The sequence below is a fragment of the Furipterus horrens genome, unplaced genomic scaffold (genome assembly GCF_987537825.1).
Source record: "Furipterus horrens unplaced genomic scaffold, mFurHor1.1.pri manual_scaffold_10, whole genome shotgun sequence".
Taxonomy (NCBI): Eukaryota; Metazoa; Chordata; class Mammalia; order Chiroptera; family Furipteridae; genus Furipterus; species Furipterus horrens.
The window spans coordinates 83125526-83142040 of record NW_028327180.1 but is presented as its reverse complement, the minus strand read 5'-3'; the positions used below and the strand labels follow the sequence as shown (position 1 = coordinate 83142040).

The following is a 16515-nucleotide window of genomic DNA, read 5'->3' as shown; positions in this document are numbered from 1 at the left end:
CACTTCCTTAGTTGCCTTGGGGAAGTCCCTTCCTTTTTCTGGGCTTCAGTTCTCCATCTCTAAAACAAAGAGAGTGAACTAGTTAATCTCTAAGGTTTCTTCTGGTTCTACTGTTTCATGATTTTACCCTTATTTCCCTGAGAGTTATGGCCTCTTGAGTCATTCGTGAATTCCCAGGAGTGAACAGGCAAACATGCAAGAGGATGAGATAAGTGGTACAGTGTATGGCCGTGAGCTGTTTCTTATGAGCCAACACTTCTGGGGCCAGCGGTCTCACTTGAGCACTGGTTAACCCAAGGTTATCCTGTGCATCCTCCAGCCAAAATAGGATGCCCAGCTACGTCCCGCATCCTCAGCAGAGGAAGTGTTCCATGATGCCACAGGACTGACATTAGTTTCCAGTTAGCCTACTGAGCACAGAGAAGGGAGTGTGAAGAGGACAAGTTTTGGTTAGGTGTGAGGTATGCTTGAGAAATTCTCATTGAAGCCAAGAGGTGAGCATTCCAGAGATGTGAAACACATGCGCCCAAAATGGGAATGATGCAATTCCAGCAAACATCCAGGGCAAATCGAATAGACTATCCATTAGCATCGTACTTTCCCTTGCATTTGCTTTCTTTTCTTTTATGTCTTTTTAAAATTTATTTATTTGTTTGTTTTATTTTTATTTTTAGAGAGAGGGGAAAGGAGAAAGAGAGAGAGAGAGAAACATCACTGTGTGGTTGCCTCTCACTTGCACCCCCAACTGGGGACCTGATGTGCAACCTAGTCATGTGCCCTGACTGGGAATCGAACCAGCGACACTTGGCTCACAGGCCAACGTTCAATCCACTGAGCCACAGCAGCAAGGGCTCTCTTTTATGTCTTTTTAAGTGTTGTTAAAAGAGCAACAGGTTTCTTACTTGGCCGTGGGTATAAATTAACTGACGTGGTATGCAGGGAACTGCATTTATGGAATTAGAGAACGGAATATGGTACCAAGAATGAGAAAACCTGTGGACATGTTCCTTTGACTCTCTGGACCCCATTTTCTCCATCTGAAAAATACAGGGATTGAACTAGGATCTTTCTAGTACATGATGATTCTAAATCATCCAGTCTACTACATCAGGACACCATGACAGGCACCAACAAACTCCAACCCATGGCTGCTGTTTTTGTAAAGCCTGCAAGGACCACTGAAGCCGGGTGGCACTGTGCGCCTCAGAAACCAAGCCAGGTGTCCTCCTGGGTGCCCTCTTTCTCCCTCTGCTCCCAATACCTGGCTTCCCTGCCAGTGTCTGTGCATTGCCACTGTCCACGGCCCATTCTAGTTGCTACCTACACGTTGGGGTTGTGCTACTGGTGACTGCTGGTCACTGAGCAGTGAAACCTCACTCAGCTTTAAAAAAAAAAAAAGGAAATTCTGCCTTTTGCAACAACATGATGAAGCTAAAGGACATTATGCTAAGTGAAAGACACTAGACCAGGTCTAAGTGACTAGTAAGTCACTAATGGTCTGGGAGCATATACAGCATGGATACATTAGACAGAGATGATTCACTTCCTGGGCAAGATAGAGCGGCATGGAACGAGATTACATCAGGCTACCCAGAACAGTGTATGGTTTAAAACTTATGAATTGCTTAATTCTAGAATTTTCCATTTAATATTTTCTAACGACATTTGAAACACAGCAAGTGAAACTGCCGATATGGGATCTACCGTACAGACTGAATCCTAATGCTAAGTACCAGAAACCTGTAAATGAATGAGATATGGGCTCTGTGTGGATGAGCTCACAGTCTAAGAAATTTCAAATTGTTAATGGCAAAAATGGCACCAGATGTTAGACCTGGATCCTTACATTTACCTAAGAAAGAATTCAGAGCCAAGAATCAAATACAATCAGAAGTTGATATAGAAAATAATGGAGATAGAAGTGAGCTGGACTTCGTGGCCTCAGTAAACAAGTTATAGCAGCAAAAGAAATACCATTGGAGCTTAGTTAGAAGAAAACAAAGGTAGGTGCCTTGAGGGAAGAAAGGGGGAGGGGAGGTGTGGGTCTGCTGGAGAGAAAGAGTGGGAAGAGTCCTTTGTCTTAAGGGCTTTTATCTGGAGATCTCAGGGCAGTATATCAATGGAATATTCATCACCTTTTCAGGTGCCTTCTTTCAGAATCATGGTCTCTATCGGTAGGCCCCAGGGCAGAGGGTCATTATCAGGGCCCATCCTGACATCAGCCAGGGCTGTCACCCCCATCTGGCCTTGCTGTTCTTCTGGGCCTGGAACTGAAACACAAGTGAGGTCTAGATGTTATCTTTAGCGCTTATGCTTTCCTCCATTAAGGTGGGGCGGTAGGCGGGCTACCACATGATTAATCACATGCCAGAGGAGAAAAAGTCAAGGGGTCTGAACAGTCTGAGCAGCGGATATAAAAGGGCAGGGCGTCTAAACCACGTGACCTGCAATATGCTAGAGGAGGAAAGATCACCCTGGGGATTAGGTCCCACCCTTTTTGCCGAGGCTAGGTACGTGGTGCTTTCCACCTGTACCTGGCCTGTTCTTCCCCTGCTCATGTCTAACTGCCTACTATCATTATGAAATAATGACTGTGAACGTTTCCTACAGGCCAACGGCAAGACTATTGGAAGAAAGTTGGTATGACGCTCCGCTGTTCAGTTTCCACGGAACTCTGTTCCTAAAATCTTCTACCCACTTTCGGGATGTTTTCCTAGGTGAGGGCGGGACAGGCAGTTGTCAATAAAACAAAACAGCAACCTTCCTCCCAGAAGAAACAAAAGATGAGCACTGAGTGTGTCCGGATTTGATCTGCGCCTCTGTACTTCTGTTTCCTACAGGCTGTTGACGCTAAAACGCGGACGGGGGCCTAAGGTGGGGAAGAAACCGGGAATCCGTGTTTGCGCACGCGCGTTTGGTCTCTCGCGGGCGCAAAGCCCCACTGGGTCGGAAAACTTACGTCAAGTCTACGTTGAAAGACGTAGGGAAGGCGGTGAGGAAAACGCTGGCTCTCGGATCACGTGACAGGGCAGGCGCGTCATTGACGCCTCCCTCCTCAAGATGGCGTCTTTGCTACAATCGGAGAGGGTTCTCTACCTAGTCCACGGAGAAAAGAAGGTTCGGGCCCCTCTCTCGCAGCTCTACTTCTGCCGCTATTGTAGTGAACTGCGGTCGCTGGAATGCGTGTCTCACGAGGTAATGCAGTCGTCCCACGGAGAGTATGTGTGTTGGGGGAGGGGGAGAGGCGTTCATGTTAGTCACCGCGACGGGAGGGGAAGTTCTGCCAGCATGCTGATTGGCTTGTTTTCCGTCACTCAGATTTGCCTGCGCTTTAATTTGCTTGTCATTTGTCACTTGGAAAGGAGGAGCGGCCTTGGGTGGGGCAGAGCGGATCTTCTGGTTCCAGAGCACCCTTTGATTGGACAAACTTGACTTTGGGAACCCTGGCTCTTTTCTTGGGAGGTTTGATAATAGGGTGGGTCAGAAGGAAAAAGGTGTGGGCATGCAAGTTCACGCCATTTCGGGGGCGACACACTGTCTTTCCATGATTGATTTGCGCGGAGAGGACGTCGGCATTGTTCATGCCCCTCCCATCCTGAAAGTTCTGCCTCTACTGTGGTCTAAGACTCGGCCTCATCAGACTGCTGGCTCAGGCCAGCGCCTACAGCAGGGAAGAGGTTGGGCTGGGGAGAGCTGAGCAAGAAGCGTTCGGTACAGGGCAGTCCTGTAAGAAGCTGAAGTGTTCTGTTCTTGGCGCGTCCCCTGAGGGTCGCGTGCGGTAGTCCTTCACAACAAATAGACGGTGGGGGTGGGATTGCTCAGAAGGTAAAACACCCTACCCCGTAAAAAAAGTCACCAAATCCCTAAACCCAAAACCTTTGTAGCGCTTGGCTCATCTCATTCTTTCGGTAAACTCGGGGGGGTTAAAAGATGAGCGAGACGTAAACCCTGCTGTTGAGTATCTCACAGTCTCATGAAGGAAAAGCTGATAGTAATAGTACAGTTTATTCAGTACTTTCTATATGCCATATGCTTTACATAATCTCCTTTAATCTTTCTGCAACCCAACGGAGTGGATACCTTTTTTAAAAAGAATACCATTTACAGGTAAATAAATGGATACATCATGTTTGCTCTAAGTCAACAGAGCCGGACATTTGGGGGTCAGAGGGAGAACCAGGATTTGAAAATGAGCATCCCGATTCAGAAGTTCAGTGAGGATCCCTGGACTGTTAAAAACATGCATATGAAAAACATGTCCAGCCCTGCCTAGGGTGGCTCAGTGGACTGAGCACCTGCCTGCAAACCAAGAGGGCTGGTTCTGGTCAGGGCACATGCCTGGGCTGTGGGCCAGATCCCCAGCTGGGGGCGTGGGAGAGGCACGTGATCCACTTGTCTCTTGCACATTGTTTTTCTCCCTTTCTTCCTCCCTTCCCTTTTTTCTAAAATAAATAAAATCTTTTTTTTTAATGTCCAATATTGTAAGCCATTTTACATACTTTTAATAATTATTATTTAATTGGCGATATTTTTCACAATATTAAGAATAGTCAGGGGAGGCACTTAAAGAAGAAAAATAAATGCTATATATGTGTGATATGGCATTGATTTTTCATGGATTTTTTTCTCCATTAATACTTCCTGTGTGTGTGTGTGTGTGTGTGTGTGTCTATCTATGAATCTCCTTGGCAGGTCCTTTCTCTTTTAGATGCTTCACTGTTCCAGCTCCACCCTTACAATATATTGGATTAGAGTCACATTTGCTGGTGACTGGGAAGCCCAGTCTTACGCTCTCTAAGGATGTCTTCAGTTATGACATTCAGTCTGTAACTGCAGCATTTACAGACTGGTGTGTACTGTGAGATAGAGGCGATTAGGGCTTGGGAAAGGATGAGACTGGTGAGGGCTGGAGAGTCCAGAAAGTTCTAATGGAGAACCAGGATTGGAGCTGCATGTGAAGGAACCAGCATAATTTGGAAAGGGGCACAATGGAATGATCTATAGTTTGCCTTTTATGATGAGTCAGTGCAAATATTAGTTAGCAATACTATATTTTACATTTTGGGAGATTTTTGAGCTGCAATTTTATTACTCTTTTTCAAAGATGGGTCTGTTTATAGCAGATGATGAAAAAAGAAGCCAGTTTTTATCCTAGTACTTATGTTCAAGTGACTTTGTCTTTCCATTTGCAGGGGACTAGAATTCTAGAATAGTCAAATAGGATCTACCTATGTTTAACAAAATAATTATTCAGACCTTAAAAACTACTATGAGTTTAATTTTTATACCATGTTTTGAGTTAAATACAATTGTAATTTAAAATTTCATTTAAATATCTGATTGGTTGACTAGCTGACTTTGTAAATGATAATTTATACTGTTCTTTAGGGAACACTTATTGCTTCAGTAATGAGAAAACTCTTTTAAGTTAACTCTGACAATTTAAGTTTGGTCAAATAACTACAATCCAATACAGCTAATTAGATAGCAGAACATTTGATCACAGCTTTACAAATTAGATTATTATTAGTCTATTCTTTAGATTATTATAGAGTTCTTCTTTTACATAGATAATTTTTAACAAACCTAATTCACAAAATCCTGATGAAAGGGAAAAGGAAAGATCAAAATGGAAAAACAGAAGGGTTTTAGAAAGTCTGGATGATTAAAACAAACAAACAGGTGATTGAGGAATAAACCCTAAGCTGAAAACAATTTAGGTTCTTTGCCAGATAAGTGGTTTCTCACCTTTTACTATTTGGCAGAGACATGTACAGAGGCTAAACTGAGTTTCTTTTCCTCATGATTTTTAAAATTTCTTGTTTCTTTCTAGGTGGACTCCCATTATTGTCCCAGTTGCTTAGAAAATATGCCATCAGCTGAAGCCAAACTAAAAAAGAACAGGTAAGACCAGGATTTGTTTTTTGCTTTCCTCAACTATTTTTGTAATAGCTGGTAAGAAAACATATGGAATTAACTCTTTACTTTTTAACTAGATTTTTTCCCCCATTTTTATTTTTGCATCACCTTTGCCAACGATAAAATGTCCTTTGATCCTTTAAATAAATATTTCATTTTAGAACAGTTTTAGACTTAAGAATTATTGTGAAGGTGACACAAAGAATTCCTATTTACCCCGTACCCAGTCTCCCCTGTTTTTAAAAATTGATTTTAGGGAGGGAGAGAGGGGAAGAGAGAGAGAGAGGGAGAAGGAAGGAGGGAGGCAGGGAAGAAGGAAGAGAAAAAAGAGGAACATCCATTTGTTGTTCCATTTATTTCTGCATTCATTGGTTGATTCTTGTATATGCCCTGACCAGGGATTGAACGCGCAACCTTGGTGTATCGGAATGACACTCTGACCACATTTTATTCCGATTTCTTTTTTCTTTTTTCTTTTTTCCAATATGCTTTATTGTTTATGCTATTACAGTTGTCCCTATTTCTTTTCCCTTTGTTCCCCTCCACGCAGTGACCCCCTTCCTCAGTTGTCCCCCCCTTAGTCCATGCCCACTGGTTGTGCATATAGTTCTTCTCAACATCTTCCTGTCTACTCCACTCCCTCCTACTATGCTTCTTAATTCCTGTACCATCTCCCTCCCTTTCCCCCTTACCCCCCTGCTGACCTCCCCCCAAAATGTTCCCCATACCTATAATTCTTTTCTCACTCTTGTTGCCTACTTAGTCTGCCTTTGTTTCAATTCCCTAGCTTCTGTTGTTGGTTGTTGTGATACAGTTTTCATTTTAATGTTCATAGTTTTGATCCTCCTTCAACTAAACAAGTCCCTTTAACATTTCATATAATAGTGGTTTGGATCTGATGAACTCCTTCAGTTTTACTTTGTCCTAGAAGTACTTTCTCTGCCCTTCTATTCTGAATGACAGCTTCGCTGGATAGAGTAATCGTGGTTGTAGGTTTTTGCTTTTCATTACTTTGAATATTTCTTGCCAGTCCCTTCTTGCCTGCAGAGTTTCTCTTGAGAAATCAGCTGATAGTCTTATTGGGACCCCTTTGTACATAATTCTCTTCTTCTCTCTTGCTCCTTGTAAGATTCTCTCTTTATCTTTAATTTTTGACATTTTGATGATAATGTGTCTTGGTGTGGTTCTCCCTGGGTCCAGTTGTTTTGGAACTCTCTGTGCTTCCTGGACCTGTAAGTCTATTTCCTTCCCCAAGTTAGGGAAGTTCTGCTTCATTATTTTTTCACATAATTTTTCAATTTCTAGTTCTTCACCTTCTGGCAACCCTATGATTCAGATGTTGGCCTGCTTATAGCTGTCCGATAAGTTTCTGAGCCTCTCCTCATTTTCCTCACTTCTTGTTTCCTCTTTCTGCACTGGTTGACTGTTTGTTCCTTCCCTATGTTCCAATTTGTTGATTTCATCCCTGGTTTTCTCTCTCACCACTTATTACATATGTGTTTTTGTTCATTTCAGCAGGACTAGCCTTCATTCCTTCCCTGTCTTGTTTAAGGTCTGCTGTTATGTCTGTAAGCTTTCGTATAACCAAAGCTCTGAACTGAGCCTCAGAAAGATTTCCTGTCTGCTGCTTCGTTAGATTAGATATTTGCTGTCTGGTCAGCTGCATCACCGGGATCTCTATCATGATCTGTGCCATCCTGACAGTTTTGTGTTTACCTTTGCTTCCTGGGCGGGGCTGTCACACCTCCTACACTATAGGGGGCAGAGCCCCGTGTACTTGTCACCACCGGGCGACCCATCTCACCACGCTATGGTGTTTTCTGCAGGGGTGGGGGTCCAAGATGGATTCCTGCCGTTAACTCTCCGCTGAGAGACTGGTAGGCTCCTCCTCCGTCCCGATCCGCTCCGGGCCTCACAGTCCAAGGCAATGGAGGTCTCCCTTCCCCGGCTTTGGAATCGCAAGCTGATGGGTCTGGTCTGCAGCCAGGGGCGCTCCCCAGGCGCTTCTCACCTTCCCCTAAATACGAGTGTCTGTGCTTACCGCCGTCCTGCCTCCATCGCTGCTGCTGCTGCTGCGGACAGCACAGCGTCGCCCCTCCTGCCTGTCCGGACGAGCACCACTTCTTTATAACTTCATTTGTTGGACTTGCATTTATTTTCTGGAACTTCTGGTTATTTCTGGTTTTGCGGTAGTTGTAGTCCTTCTTATTTGTGGAGGGAGATGGAGCATGTCAGTCTTGGCCGGAAGTCTCTCAGATTTCTTTAGTTTGTTCCAAATCTCCTTTTTCTATTCCAGGGTCCTATTCAGGATATTTACATTATATTGTCTCCTTAGGCTCCTATTGCTGTGACATTCACTTAGACTTCCCTTGGTTTTTATGACCTTAACAGTTTTGAGGAGTAATCGCCAGATATATATTATAGAATGTCCCTCAGTTGGAATTTGATGTTTTTCTCATCAGCTGGGGGACTGTGTTTTGGGGGAGAGGTAAAGTGCATCTTTCAACATATAAAGGGAACATGCTATCAATATGACTATCACTGTTGATGTTAACCTTGATTACCTGGCCTTAGCTAGTGCTTGTCAGGTTTCTTCCATGTAAAGTTACTCTTTGCCCCCCACCTTTTTCATGCTATATTCTTTAGAAAGAAAATCACTGTCACAGCCCACACTTAGATAGCGAGGAGTTATGTTCGCCCTCGGTGAGGGCTATTTACATAAATTACTTGGAATTATTTTACATGAAACATTTTTCTCTTCTCCCCCATTTATTTATTTAATCATTGACTTAAAAGCAGAGTGACCTCATGGATATTTATTTTATACTTTAGGTTATAATTCAGTACTACTTTTTGTGTGTGTTTGCTCAAATTGGTCCATCTTTGGCCATTGGAAACTTTCAGCAGACTCCTCTATCCCTTTGACTTACCCCAGTCGTTGTGTGTGTGGGTTGTTTGTTCATTCTTTAGAGCACTTTCTTTCTTCCCAGTTCTATAAGATATTCTAGGTTCATCCTGTATATTTTCTGCCTCAGTCCTAGAATTAGCCATTTTTCCAGGGAGCCTTGGTTTCTTTTATTGGAAATTGGTGTTAAAAACCAATATCTGTGTAGTAGGTGTGCTCATTGTTCCTGGGTGCTTTTTGTTTTTCACTTGATGTGAAAATCCTTTGCCACTAATCATACTCTTAGCACCTCCATGGATATGAACAATTATTTGTCTTTCCTGTCTCTGAGAAAAACCTTCTGGTAAGCTCAACAGTTGTGTATATTGTCCACACATTAATTCTATCATTTAATCCTGAAAATATCCCTGTGAGGTGGATACTGTTATCCTTATTTGAGGATATTATCCATACAGCAAAATGTCGCAGCCAGTTGGAGTTATGGAATGGAACTTCAGACCAAGCCCAGGACTGGTGGTGAATCTTGATAATCTCAGGTGGTAGAAAACTTTAAAGCAACAAAGTGAGGGGCCCTTGCGGAGGAAATGTTGGCTGAAGACTAGGAGGACAGTGCCAGAAAGCCCTGAAAATGCAGCACTTCTGAATCATTCCACTTTGATAGCATTGTTTGGTACCGCTTTCAGCTCTCCGGCACAGCAAATAAGCAATTATTTTCCAAACCAATTTTACAGATCATTGTATGGTTGCCTCTCAGTCTTCCATTGTGCAACTGATCTGTTCTCTCGAGGCACAAGCTGTGACATTCCTGTTTTCCTCAGAACTCTTTATGATCTATACAAGCATAAAAAGAGCCTGAAAATAGTTAACTGCACATGGTTAACACTGATTCCCTCTGTGAAGTAGGATTGGGTCAGGCTTTTAATTCTTTAGGAACTTTTGTGATGATTGCTTTTTTTTCTTTTAATAATGAACATGTAATACTTTTGAAATTTTAAAACAAAGTTTGTAAGAGTCTCAGGAATACTTTGTTCTTTGTGCTTGAGAGACACTTCTTTACAGTTCTTGATTGAATTTCTGACACCTAGAACAATGTCTGGTACATAGTAGGTACTTGGTAATACTTGTTGAGTGAATGAATTGTATTTTTTGTATCGTAGGTGCGCCAACTGCTTTGACTGTCCTGGCTGTATGCACACCCTCTCCACCCGTGCGACTAGCATCTCCACACAGCTTCCAGATGACCCAGCCAAGACCACCATGAAGAAAGCCTATTACCTGGCCTGTGGATTTTGTCGCTGGACCTCAAGAGATGTGGGCATGGCAGACAAATCTGTGGGTGAGTAATGTATACTTCAGTTTAAGATTTTGTGAAATTAGCAGTGCTGTTACTGCCCACAGATTATTTGTTACCCTGTTGGGTAATAGGACCTAAATTTAGAGTATGTTGTCGCTAAATCTTTTGCATTCCCAAATTCCCACATTAATGGCCAATATTTCATTTAAGACTAGGTTAACCAGTTTTAGAGTTGGTAAAATAGCTTTTATATATCTGACACTTTCTTAAACTCCAAATATTGATGCTCTTTATAAAAAATAAAAAGTAAATGCTCCTGATGCACACCATGAGCAAAGTTAAAAATAAAAGCGATAAATTAAGAAAAATATTTGGATCATATACAACAAACTAAAGATAAATAACCAAAGATGAGGAACCCTTATAAATCAACAGGAAGGAGACTCAATAGAAAAACAGGCAAAAAGATACGAGCAACAGCTCACAGAGTGGAAATAAAAATAGTAACCAAAATGTGCACCCTGAAGGGACCACAGGAGAACTACAGTGGTATCCATCTTCACCTCACACTCTTAAGTAACCTTGCAGATTCCATGGAAACACCCAGACCTTTTAAATTTCACCCTTCCATGTTTCTCTCCTTTCAAAATTTATAGACCTTTCTTTTTATCTCTGTATTCTTTCTTTTGAAATCCTGAACTGCCTTGTACCATTAATATTATTTGTATGTGAATTTTTCAAGTGTTTTCAACTCTAATGCGAGTTCTTTGGGAACAAAGAACTTGTATTGAATATATGAATTCTTCATTTGGTTTTCATTGTTCAGTTGATTTGATTTTTTTGTTTCCACACACAACATGGTGAGGCAGCATTTTCTTTAAAAGTCAATAAATATTCAGAAAGGTATGTTCAACTTTACTACTAATCAGGAAAATGCAAATTAAAACTTTACTGATTTGGTAAAATTTTAAAAATCTATTAATAATCAAGTGTTGACAAGAATATGGGAAGTTATTTCATACACTACCACCCTAAAGAGTAGTTTAACAACGTCTATTAAAATTTTAAATTGCTTTTTCCTTCTGCCCAACAATTCCATGTCCCAAGCATCTATCCTGAAGCATTCAAACACATGCTCAAGGATACATGTATGTATATGTGTATGTGTTTATGTGTGTGTGTATGTACATATACATGTATAAAATGTTTCTCAGTGAAACAGAAAAACTATGTGTGTTTGGACCTAAAGACTATCTAAGGCATTAATTACCTATCCATCATTTGACCATTTCAGAGTGGAGGGAAAAACTTCCTTTATTTTTTCATTTCTTATATTTTTAAGAATAGAAATACTTTATACAGTCAGTTCAAAATTTTGAGTTGCTTTTTTTATCTAAGTAATAGCATTGCTAACTCTGTTATCTTTTTTCTTTCTGAAATTCCATTTAATTTTTTGAAAGCTTTTTAGGCTTCCTAAAAATTCCTGTTTGTGCATTTTCATAAAAGATTTTTGCTTACTAATATATGTGGAAGCTCACAACAAATTCATTATGTCATGTGACATAACTGAAATGAAGATAGGTAATTCTTACACAGTATGGAAGGAAATATGGGTGACGTTTCTTTAGATTCAGCTCTATTCTTAAAAATTTAATCCTTGATTCTGTTTACTTTGCCTCTTGGTTTAGAATTCTTGAGCTCTCAGTTGTTCTTTTGACTTTGTTGATAAAATATTCTTCAAAACAAGAAACGTTAACTAAACAAGCACATCTTAGTTCCTTAAAAGTGCTCATTGGTGGGTATTTCCTGAAATGTGATTTATATTAGAATGACTCCATAGCAGCTTTTCAGATTTTGAGTAAATATTTGTGTGTATGTGTTTTAATTTCAATTTAGCAAGTAAGTTGTTTGAATTTGTTTATGAATTTAAGTTAGATATAACTTTTTAGCAAGTTAAAGAAACAAAGCCCACAAATCCAAATAGATTTCTTAATTTGTTCCTCTGTAAGTGAATGTTTATGCTTTTTGGATTGTGAGCCATTAGGATTAGAGAATTTTTTATTTCGGAACTTAGAACCTCTGCTTGCGTCTTGAAATCCCTTTCTTGTATCTTGACAATGGTAATAGAGATCTAGGAGCTCTTAAAAGAGGACAGATAATTTCATTTTTCCATGATGTCATTGGTGGCTAACGAGCTCTGAAACCACTTCAGCTGGAACTGTTTGTTTTTAAGTAAACCATTGTGGCGGTAATGCGGAGAGGAAAACCTACAATGGCATGGTTGTGTCTCTGAAACTGCTCTTTAGAGAAAATTACCAGTTCTAAAGAAGCAATTAAGAAGAACATTCAGATTTTTAAAGATCTTACAACTAAAACGTTTCTTTTACGTAATTATTTTTCCTGATTGCCTTAAGTAGAAAACCTTTAAAATATGAATAATGTAGGAAAGGATGTTGTTACTGCCATTTCTTGCAAGGGAGTATAGTGGCACCTTCAGCAAGAGTCCTTTTTGTTTTGAAAAAAGTTATTTTAACTTACATAAATCATACACATTCATGTATTTATCCTCTAGCTTAAGAAAGTAAATATAACCCAAACAGTTTAAAGCCCTGGCATTGCTTCCCCCAACACATCCCCCTTCCCCGCCTCCTGGAGAGAGGTAGTCATCACGATCCTGAGTTCAGTGTTTATCAGCGTCCATGCAAGTCTTCATACTTCCCCACGGACGTATTTAGCGACCAGCAAGTGATGTTTTTCAGTGTGAAACAAATGGAAACATACTGTTTATATCCTGCTACAACTGTTCTCTGTTAGTATTATATTTATGATAGTAGTTGATTTCATACATGACTTAACACAGTTTCCTTAGTCTCCTCGTAATGGACGTTTCGGTTGTCATTTTTTTCCTTTCGACAACAGTACTGTTAGAAACATTCCTGTCTGTGTTTCCTAAGTCACAAAAGTAAGGGTTCTCTGCATAACTAAAAGTAAAATTGTTGGCTTTAAGTTGTGTATTTCTTTAGCTTTCTACAATGGCTTACTAGTTTTTCCTTCCACTAGTAATGTATAAGAGTAGACTACCCCTTGCTTTAGGTCCTTGGCAATTCTTAGTATTGTTTTTCTAAACTGATGGTTGTGAAATGGTACCTCATTATAGTTTATTTTTTCACTTTTTTGGATTAGCTTTATTGCGATATCATTTACATATTATAAAGCTCACCGATTTTAAATGTAGCCTTCTATGATTCTTGACAAATATCTATACTCATGCAGCCAGCACCATAATCACATTACAGAACAATTCCATCATCCATCAAGTTCCTCATGCCCCTCTGCAGTCAGTGTCTCCCCTGACCTCCTGGCTCCTGACCCGCAGATATGCTTTCTGTCACTGTAATTTTGCCTGTTCTAGAAGTTTATGTAGTTGGAGTCTTCTAGTACAGTCTTTTGTGTCTCTTTTCACTTAGCATAGTACTTTTGAGGTTTGCCCATATTTATGCTTTTTATTGTTGATTAGTAAATATGTTGTATGTATATATTGGGTTGGCCAAAAAGTCCTTTTAGTTTTTCCATAAAATAAAAGATACATTTTTCATTTTCACAGTAACTATTGATTTGGATATTTTGAGTATTTTGGCTATCTCCTGTGTAACATTACATTGATTGTCCTCAATTAATGTTTCGATTTGATTGCAATCAATTTTAACTGGTCTGCCCAACCACAGAGCATCATCCAGGAAGAAATCTCCAGCACGAAACTTTGCAAACCACTTCTGACACATTTGGTCAGTCACAGCACCTTCTCCATACACTGCACAAATCTTTTTTGCATTTCAGTTGTTTTTACCGTTCTTGAAATAATAAAGCATGATATGCCAAAAAGTGTTGTGTATTTTCTTCCATGTTCAATATTTAAGTGGCTACACAAAAATTCACCAATTTTGGTAAGTTTGGTTTTTTTTAATGCTCACTGATATGACAGCTGTCACAATACAGTCTAACAGAATTGTTTTGAATGAAGTTAAAGACAACTAAGTGCCACTAGAGCCATCTTACAGAAAAAAAACCAAACTTTTTGGTCATCCCAATAGCACAGTCTCCAGTAATGGATATTTGGGTTTTTTCAAGTTTTCGTCTCATGAATAAAGCTGCTATGAACATTTGTCTATAAGTCTTACTGTGGATATGTTTTCATTTTTCTTGTGTAAATACCTAGGAGTGGAATTGCTGGGTCATAGGGTGAGTGTACGTTTAATGACTAGAAAATACCAAACTATTTTCCAAAGTGGCTGTACCGTTTTGGATCCTCATCAGCAATATAAGGAGAATATCAGTTCCTCAACAACCCTCAATATTGCCACGTTTTTCCATTTTAGCCATTCTAGTGAGTTTGTAGTAATATACCTCATTGTGGTGTTAATTTGCATTTTCTTAATGTGCTATTTGCCATCTCTGTGTGTGTACATATATATATATATATATGTACACACACACACATATATGGGGGGTTTTTTGGTGAAGTATTTGTACAGATCTTTTTTCCTATTTTTAAACTGAGTTATTGTCATCTTACTGAGTTGTAAATTGGTTATTCTGGATGTAAGTCCTTTGTTTAATATATGTTTAGCAAATATTTTCTCTCAATCTGTGGCTTGCCTTTTTATTTTCTCAGCAGTGTCTTTTGAAGACACTGCTAATTTAAATGAGGTCCAATTTATCAATTTTTTTATTTTACAGTTTGTGCCTTTTGTATCCTAGTGAGGAAATTTAGTCTAATTCAAGGTCACTAAGATTTTCACTGGTGTTTTCTTCTAGGAAGATTATAGTTTTAGCTCTTACATGTAAGTCTATTGTCCATTTCAGGGCAACATTTGTATATGTTGTGAGGTAAGGTAGAGGTTCATTTTTTTATATATGGGTATCCAGTTATTACAGCACCATTTGTTGAAAGTATTCATTATGGTTTTACTTTTAGCTTTCTGGAATAATCTTTTCCTTTATGACTTGTGCTGTTTGTTTCTCATGTAAGAAATTTTTTTTCCAAACCAGGGTCATAAAACACAGAAATTGCACAGTGTTGCAGATAAGAGCAGGGTCTCCAGAGTCAGAGTTTGAATCCTGGCTTTAACCACTTACTATCAATGTGACTTTGGCAAGTTATTTCTGAGCCTCTACTTTCTCATCTGTAAATAAGGCTAGTATTGTAATAAATGTTCCTACCTCACAGGGTTATTATGAGAATAAAATGAAATATAATGCATTTCAAGTGCCCGGCACAGAAGATAAACATGCGTTAGTTGTGGTGGTGATTATTATCACCATTATTATATTTAAAGAAAAATTTTATTCTGAGCATTCTGGTATATATAATTTTTAGGACTTGTTCTTGGAAGTTCTGTGATTTTATGTTTTTATATTGTGACCTGCAGATGGCCTCTTGTGAAAATACAGTTATCAAATTGTAAAGTTCTTGTTTAATGTTCTTTATTTTACAGCTAGTGGTGGTTGGCAGGAACCTGAAAATCCTCACACTCAGCGGGTGAGTAAAAGGTCATTGGAGGATGAAAGAAAAGATGGAGAGAAAGACTGAAGACCGTCTGTTTTGTCAGTGGATATGGCCTATTCTTAGAAATTCATGATGTATATTTTGGTGTCTATTACACATAGAAAGTGCTTTTTCATGTAAGACATTACATCACGATCGCAGTTTTTTTCCATTAAGTTAATAGAAAAACCTAGGTATAGTTTTAGTTCTGTACTCAAGTTGCGAATTGAAAAAAGGAAATGACATACAGTATTTTTGTTTTTCACATACCTGCTGAGTTGAGGTTCCTTTTATTCTCAAATACTCTTGGAAGTATCATCAACATATAGACACCTTAACTCCTGGAAACACCACTAGTTTAGAAGATGCCCTCTGACTTAATAGTGGTTGCTTATACAATCATGACTAGAACAACCTTTAGCAGTTCATAGAGAACTGATCTCTGTAGTATATATCAGAGCTGATTTTATTTTGTCCCTGAAGCAGAATGTGAGGAAGATAATGAAATACTATTGAAATGAAGTATGTACAATCAAATTGCAAATTAAAGAACAATTTATAATTATCCACTTATGACATCAACGAAAATTAGAAAAAATACCCTGGATGATAGTGTGAGGAATTGTACCTTTTTACATATATTGTTGTTAGCGTACATTAGTACACGTTTCTTGAACTTTCAGCAGTACCTCTTTCCTAGATTCAGACCCTCAGAAATATTTACACTTATGCACAAATATATATAGTTATTCATCATACATTTATTGAGCACTTACTTTATGCCAGAGACTGTCCTTAACATAGAAATGCATGGTCCCTGTTATCTGAGGAAAACAGAATAAAATAATCCCC

At 39.4% G+C, this 16515-nt stretch overlaps 1 protein-coding gene and 1 long non-coding RNA gene across 5 annotated transcripts in view; one reads left to right on the top strand and one right to left on the bottom strand.

The window, feature by feature from the left end:
• LOC150000873 (uncharacterized) lies at positions 1-3245 on the bottom strand. 3 transcript variants are annotated; one of them, XR_016513325.1, is made up of 3 exons: positions 2960-3245; positions 2136-2270; positions 1-59 (listed from the first exon to the last, which is right to left on the bottom strand). It is a non-coding gene; the product is annotated as an uncharacterized LOC150000873 (long non-coding RNA). The 3 variants fall into 3 exon arrangements; XR_016513326.1 differs by lacking the exon at positions 2960-3245 and adding an exon at positions 2761-2850; XR_016513327.1 differs by lacking the exon at positions 2960-3245 and adding an exon at positions 2609-2705.
• DCTN4 (dynactin subunit 4) overlaps positions 2922-16515 on the top strand; it is a 31768-nt gene continuing 18174 nt past the window's right edge. The window contains exons 1-4 of one of the 2 annotated variants that reach the window (XM_090288427.1): positions 2922-3195; positions 5834-5904; positions 9982-10160; positions 15614-15657. In XM_090288427.1, the coding sequence (XP_090144553.1) occupies positions 3061-3195; positions 5834-5904; positions 9982-10160; positions 15614-15657 (429 nt within the window). In that variant the 5' untranslated portion in view covers positions 2922-3060. The remainder of the gene's footprint in view (positions 3196-5833; positions 5905-9981; positions 10161-15613; positions 15658-16515) is intronic. The other variant, XM_090288428.1, reaches the window with a different exon arrangement.